This window comes from Ptiloglossa arizonensis, chromosome 6 (assembly GCF_051014685.1).
Source record: "Ptiloglossa arizonensis isolate GNS036 chromosome 6, iyPtiAriz1_principal, whole genome shotgun sequence".
In the NCBI taxonomy this organism is placed as follows: domain Eukaryota; kingdom Metazoa; phylum Arthropoda; class Insecta; order Hymenoptera; family Colletidae; genus Ptiloglossa; species Ptiloglossa arizonensis.
The window spans coordinates 20,193,391-20,200,190 of NC_135053.1; the positions used below are offsets into that span (position 1 = coordinate 20,193,391).

Genomic DNA, 6,800 nt, shown 5'->3' on the forward strand with positions numbered 1-6,800 from the left:
TGCTCGTCGAATTGCTGCAATAATTCAATTATTCTTTCTCGCCTCGTAAGTTTGATCGTGACACGTGTCGTTCAGTACGCTATATAAAATCGAATTTTTCTCGTTTCTCAATTGTTAGTATCGGGTAGTTCCTTTTGGGAACTACAAGAATCGTGTCTCGTCTTGGCTGCACACTCGGGGCAAAGATGAAGTGCACGATCTTCTTCGTCGTCGTACTCTACGCGTTTGCGGTACGATGTGAGGTTGGCTTACCTGTCGTGACCACCGACAGAGGGTCCGTTCGAGGTATACAAATGCAAACTGTATACAACTCGATACCTTACTCTGCCTTTCGCGGGATACCGTACGCGAAACCGCCTCTAGGCGATCTCAGATTCAAGGTAAAATTCACAATATCGCACGATCCGAAATAATCGTTGCAATTACGCGCAATCTGCAATATTGTCCACCGACTTATCGATTTATCGTACACTCGAGCTTCCCGCAACACGGTCGATTCGTTTCGTCTTGCTGCGAAACTATCCGGACAGTGAACATTCGTGCTGTACAGGGGTTGCTCGAGTTCATTAAGTCGTACTGTACAGAGACCATGTTGCAAGAACATGATGTCACGATCAAAATTTTTACACCGTGTCGTGAGAGGGTCGAGTGTACCGAAAATCGTGCAATTGTGATCAATGCAACGACTGTTCGCAAATGGTAAAGTGTGCGGAGGATTGTTGCGTGTCACGGTTGCACTGCATTTGAATATTCGAACGTTTCAACGAATACAAACCTCGAATACTCGAATATTCGATATAAAGAATATGTTGTAACTACGTTCACCAGAACTCGATTAATAGATTTATTCTATTAATGTTGTTTATCTAATATAATATAGTAGATTATTTATCTAATATAATATAGGAGATTATTCTACTATTCAATACATTCCGTAATTTTTCTATCCGATAAACATAGGACCCTCTTGACGTTGACCCATGGCCGCAAGTGTTAAATACCACGGACGAGGCGCCATTTTGTATGCAATCGTTCATAATTGGACCTATCGGATCGGAAGATTGTCTGTACTTAAATGTATACACCCCCGTTGTAAGTATCGAGTCTACATTTTCATTCATCGCTTCGATTAGAATTCGAAAGTCATGGGTTAAATACATTTTTAGTTCTACACTAAATGACACATTCCTTGTCTACCCTAAATTGTACAGTTTTCTCAATTTTACCCGCAATTTCGTTCGCTTGTAAGACAAATGCATATTTAATTGTTTTAAAATCATAATTTTGAAACATACCCATCATTTAGCGCTTCGAGCATTTATTATTGATCTCGTAGCGAACGATTTGTTCGATCGTCGTCGGTTACATGAAAAATATACAAAGTCTCTATATTTTTTTTCGACGAGAAAACACGATTAATAAATGGCGCAATTAGGGAGTATGCTGAAAACGTATAAATTACGTAAGAAACGAGAAAAATTAGTACATCGGGCTCTCGTGTTGGAAGCCAGGAAAGTTTAAACTGAAGGGAATAAATAAATTACCACTAACAGTACAAATTAGATTAAAACGTAAAAGACGAACCACACGTGGGTATTACGTGCAATGGCGGTTAAAGGGATCCAGCAGTGTCGTGCCGTGCAATGGTGGAAACACAAAATGGCAGCGTCTTCGAAGATCAGGCGCCAAATTTGAAAATGACGATCTGCAGCTTTTCTTTCTGTATTACGACACTTAATTATTTGTACATTATTCGCTTTTAAAACAAATAGAAACGTATCGTGTGACCTATACCTTCCTGAATAAAAACTGCTTGTTCCATATGCGCAAACAAGTCGTTTGCACCAAGAAGAAGATCGTAAATGCTGGACTTACTCAACTTTGGTTCGATACATCAGTTCTCAATTCCTTTGATTCTCGACAGGTGGACTTCAAAAACATTGGCAAATTGAAACCTGTGATGGTTTGGATCTACGGCGGTGGATTTCAAACTGGAGTCACTATTAAATCCATATACGGACCTGATAGGTTCCTGGAGGACGATGTCATCATGGTCGACATGAACTACCGTGTCGGTCCCTTAGGTATTCAAAGAACATCATAATCTCGGGAATTGATTCGCAAATCAATTGATGAATGAAGTCCAAAAAACTTCTTCCGCGTTCTCGTAGGGTTCTTGGCGATAGGAGTTCCCGAAGCATCCGGTAACCAAGGTCTGAAGGATCAGAATTTGGCTCTGCAATGGGTGCAACGTAACATCGCCAAGTTCGGTGGTGATCCGAACAAAGTGACAATAATGGGTGAAAGTGCTGGCGCTGCCTCGGTGCTGTATCATGTGATATCACCGAAGTCGAGCGGTAAGAACATTCTTGTGACGAAGCAAATCCTTCGAAGAACATCGATAATCGTTGATAGACTCATTGTATACCTTCGATCACTTCAAAAAAGTAAATTTATCGACCGTTTAAAGAGTACGGACCACCAACCGATGAGAGATATCTCTTTGGTGACTACCCAAAGAGTCTCGTACATCGCGAGACAATTTTGTGTCATCGATTTTGATAACTTCTTCACGAACAGAAGTTTCTACTTTCTACCCATTGCTCGCAGACTCCATTTTTTTTTTGTTTTTTATGTACTAACATCGAGGTTTTGTAATAATTTTCGTTTCAGGTTTGTTCCAACAGGCCATCTCTCAAAGTGGTAGTCCTTTGTGCCCGTGGGCGTTCAAATCACTGCAAGAATCTACCGGAGCTGCCTTTGCGTTGAACTTAGGTTTGGGAAATGTTGCTCTCAGTAAGAAGGAATTACTAGCTGACCTGAAGAACGCCAATGCCAGGGAGCTGACAAAATGGGCCGAGAGAGTGACAGCTCTCAAAGTAATCGTACGTTATCGATCGTTGTTACAGTGATTTGGAAATATTTGCATCTGTTTAGATCGACGAACTTATAACTTATAAAACTGTTGCGTCCTTTTGTTGAAGAATCCATCGGTCGTACAATTCGTACCGACAGCTGAAAACCCTTCACCAAACGCCTTCTTGGAGGATTGCCCTATATCGTACATGGCATCGAGGAACATCAGTCGTGTTCCCATACTAATGGGTTACAATGCCGAGGAGATACTTATCTTCAATCTAGGTAAGCGTAAACGTCGATTTTCTGGAGCCGAGATGTATAGTTCCGAGGTGCAAAGAATGCACGCGAAAGGACCAGCTCTGAGACAACCCTTTCGTTATAATGAATGACTATAGTCAGTCTTCACAAGACACCACTGTTCAAAAGTCATAGGACACTTGTTCAGTGGGAGCTCAGTAGAGCTTTTAACGTAGAGGATCGTCGTAGTGAAAAGATCAAGGTAAATATGATCAAGAGAGATGTATAGTTCCGAGGAGCAAAGAATGCACGTGAAAAGACCAGTTCTGAGACAGCCCTTTCGTTATAATGGATGACTATAGTCAGTCTTCACAAGACACCACTGTTCAAAAGTCATAGGACACTTGTTCAGTGGGAGTTCAGTAAAGCTTTTAACGTAGAGGATCGTCGTAGCGAAAAGTTCGAGGGAAATATGGTCAAAGTGCAAGGGGAATGTGACAGTCGGTCTTACAAAGGCCGACAAGAACGTCTGACCCAGTACGAGCCGCCATTTCTTCCAAGGCTCCTCTTTCCAACTCTCTGGGTGTTATCATCTCTAATTGTTAGATGTCACTGAAAATGTTAAAGGTAGATTCGATCGAGACATTTAGTTCTCCGTAAAATTCAGAACGATCGATTGGGAAACCTAACTCGAGTACACTCGCTTTCTTGTTCCCTCGTTTAATGTTCACGAGACAGTGAAGTACAATTGGACAGATACAAAATGGAAAGAAAAAAGAGCCGATGACTAAGTAATGAAAAAAATAGTCCTAATAAACATGGATCGAAAGATTAATGTTTACAAAATTTCGAGAAACAATTTCTGGAAACAATGGAGACGTCTCTTCCTACTTCCGGATGCGACGTCTCGTAATAAGGTAATTCTACGTTACGATACGCGTGTAGAACGGAAGGACAGATAATCCATTGTTTCCATACGGAACGATAGCTCCTGAAGCATCGAGTCACTTCCTGGAATCCACCTTCAGAGTCACGCACCCCTTTCTTCCCTCCATTTTGTATACCGTGAAATTGATTCGGCACAGAAGCTTTCTCCACCGTTAGCTCCTCGATTCAAACGTCCTGTGAATAGTCAAAAGTGCGCACCTACTTTGAAGAAAATCATAAAAAATTGAATCACAAATATTTCACCGCGAAATTCGAATGGATTAACCCTTTGACCGGAGCTTACAGACGTTCACGTGCGTCGAACGCCTATAGGCGTTCAATATGTATATACACTCCCTATACGAGAAGGTCTTCCGCACACGGCGTACGTCTCGCGGTCAAAGTGTTGATAATATATCTTCTCGACAGTTGAGAACCCTGTTGTGTATTATTATCCCATTTCTGAGCAATGATTCTCATACTCCTTTTTTTTGTAGTGCTGGAATCGATAAAACAAGAACTGTACGCCGCTTTCAACACTCTCCAGAAGCTTTTCGATCCACTCGGCCTGACTCAGCCTCTTCTGTACTTGATCGAGAAAGTCGTCGATGGCATCGAATGGGACGCCATGAAGGTAATACCGGTATTTTACGCGCACGTACACGCGTACACCTACCGTTTAACGAATTCCGTTTCCCATTCTCCAGTTGGCAACCATGTACTTCTTCACCTCGGGAGTCGACATAGCGCAACAGTTGATAGCCAGACAAAACGGTGACATCCCCATCTACTACTATCGATTGACCTATGACACCCCGGCAAACTTCCACAGGCTGTTCGTGCCTCATCTGAGCGGTAACTAATTTTGGATACTCGTTGCAAAAAATATTAGGTTGTTCGGAAAGTCATTTCATTTGTCTTTTTCTAGTGAAAATGAGACACGATTTTTTCAGAGTGCATAAACATTTTATTAAATTGTATATTGTCCATTTTGGAAAACGATATCACTTTACCGAACAACCCAATAATTATTCCAAATAATTAGATCGATTTTCGTTTTACTTCACGAGCACTGGACGATTATTTCAGGCACATCGCATCTCGACGATCTTCCCTTATTGTTCCACGTCAATGCGTTGACCCCCATCGAACCGCACCATCCGTACAACATATACTGCAAGGGAGTAACCAGCTTGTGGACGAATTTCATCAAATACGGGTAAGGAGAAGTGAATTGTTCACGGTGTGGGCGAAATAACAGCTGCCAATCACCGCTACCTTATTCTCGTGGAACGTTCTCGACTCTTTAAACTCGGTACACAGATTCCACCCCGTTTTCAAGTACGCTCAGCCAAAGAGAACTTGATGTTTTCTTTGTCGCGCGTATCGAATTTGCAACTCGAAAATGTATGAAAAAAGAAAGTCTCTAGCTTTTTACTATTGACCAAACAGATGGTATGTGTATTACAGTCACGACTCAATGATTGGAAATCATTCTCGGGAAGACTACGATCTCAACCAGAGTATCAAATTATACTACGATTGTTACCAAATGAGTATCGTAGTTGAACGAGGAACAGAAAATAAAATTAGAATATTAGACTTTTGTTACAGGATTAATTTAGTCTCTAATTCTGACACTATTTTACATGTTCGCAGAAATCCAACTCCGCCAAGTAATTCCACTAGGGTAACCTGGTTACCATCGGGTGTAAAGGGTCTCCAATTAACTATTGGGAACACAGAATTTAAAATGGGCGATCGTCACTCCGATCCTGACGGTGTACTCCTTCAGAAGATAATTTACAGTACGCTACCGGCTATATCTGTCTGCAAACATCACAAATCTAAGTCTCATCCACATGTGCCATCGCAGCCCAATGGCCATGAGCTCTGAGTTGGAAAAGTATTTCGTCGTTCGTGATTGGCTGTGACGAGAAATTTAACAAACGTTCATTACCGATCGCGAAACTTCGAATAACTTTTCCAATGTGTGTACTCGGAAAATCGTAACGTTGTATTTATACGTATAATTGGGATATATATTTATACATATAGAAAGTCTCCACCATTGTAAACGATTAGTCGTTTTTAATTGATTAAAAGACAAAAGTAAAAAAAAAATTAACTACGATTTTGTACACCGAGATTAAAACAATACGCAATGAGAAAGTAAGATCGCATTTCGTTGAATCGTACCCTTCGAATCGTGTTGTTTTCTTCGTTCGAATTTGTTAAATTAAAGACAATAAATTTCTTCGAAATTGTAATACGTATTTAAGGAATGATAAATCGATTCTACTCGGAGTTGTTTGTCGAAAATTTTTCTTCGCCGAGAATTTCTGCGGTGAATTGAAGTTTGAGAAACACTGTCGCATGGAAACTTCGAGTTCGAGGTGCAGCTCGTTTGCATATCGTGCATGGGAATACATAAATTTAGTTCTCACAGATCTGTGTTTTCGAGAGAAAAGTGTACCGATAGTTTACTCTTGTACTTTTGGTATAAAATAACTATCGAACGGTAATATCCTCGCGAGTATTTTATTACGAGACGTTGCAGTAAAATAAAGTATGAAGAAACAACGTATGAAAACAAAAAAATTGCAAAATGAGATACGTACGTAATTAGATGTCTAACACGTATTATATCTCGAGTTTTCCTTTAATGTACTGCAAGGACTTAATCTAGAGGAAAAAAATAAGAAAAACATGTTATCTAAAGTTTGTCGGTAAACGCTTTTTTTACTTAATGGTAAACAAATATTGTACACATAACT

At 40.4% G+C, this 6,800-nt stretch overlaps 1 protein-coding gene across 1 annotated transcript; it reads left to right on the forward strand.

Annotated features, from left to right (window-relative positions):
• Window positions 1-112: 112 nt before the first annotated feature.
• On the forward strand, window positions 113-6,199 carry LOC143148603 (juvenile hormone esterase-like). The gene is made up of 10 exons (XM_076315087.1): window positions 113-380; window positions 961-1,092; window positions 1,925-2,084; window positions 2,172-2,357; window positions 2,674-2,885; window positions 2,985-3,141; window positions 4,521-4,657; window positions 4,731-4,878; window positions 5,113-5,242; window positions 5,683-6,199. The coding sequence occupies exons 1-10, from the start codon at window positions 186-188 to the stop codon at window positions 5,918-5,920; spliced, it is 1,695 nt and encodes a 564-aa protein (XP_076171202.1). The 5' UTR covers window positions 113-185; the 3' UTR covers window positions 5,921-6,199.
• Window positions 6,200-6,800: the final 601 nt, after the last annotated feature.

What these genes read in the sequence shown, in the direction of transcription:
- LOC143148603 (XM_076315087.1), top strand. Translation starts at nt 186, where the DNA reads ATGAAGTGCACGATCTTCTTCGTCGTCGTACTCTACGCGTTTGCGGTA. An exon ending in TAGGCGATCTCAGATTCAAG is followed by an intron (nt 381 to 960) that starts GTAAAATTCACA and finishes CGATAAACATAG; the next exon opens with GACCCTCTTGACGTTGACCC. An exon ending in TCGAATGGGACGCCATGAAG is followed by an intron (nt 4,658 to 4,730) that starts GTAATACCGGTA and finishes CCCATTCTCCAG; the next exon opens with TTGGCAACCATGTACTTCTT.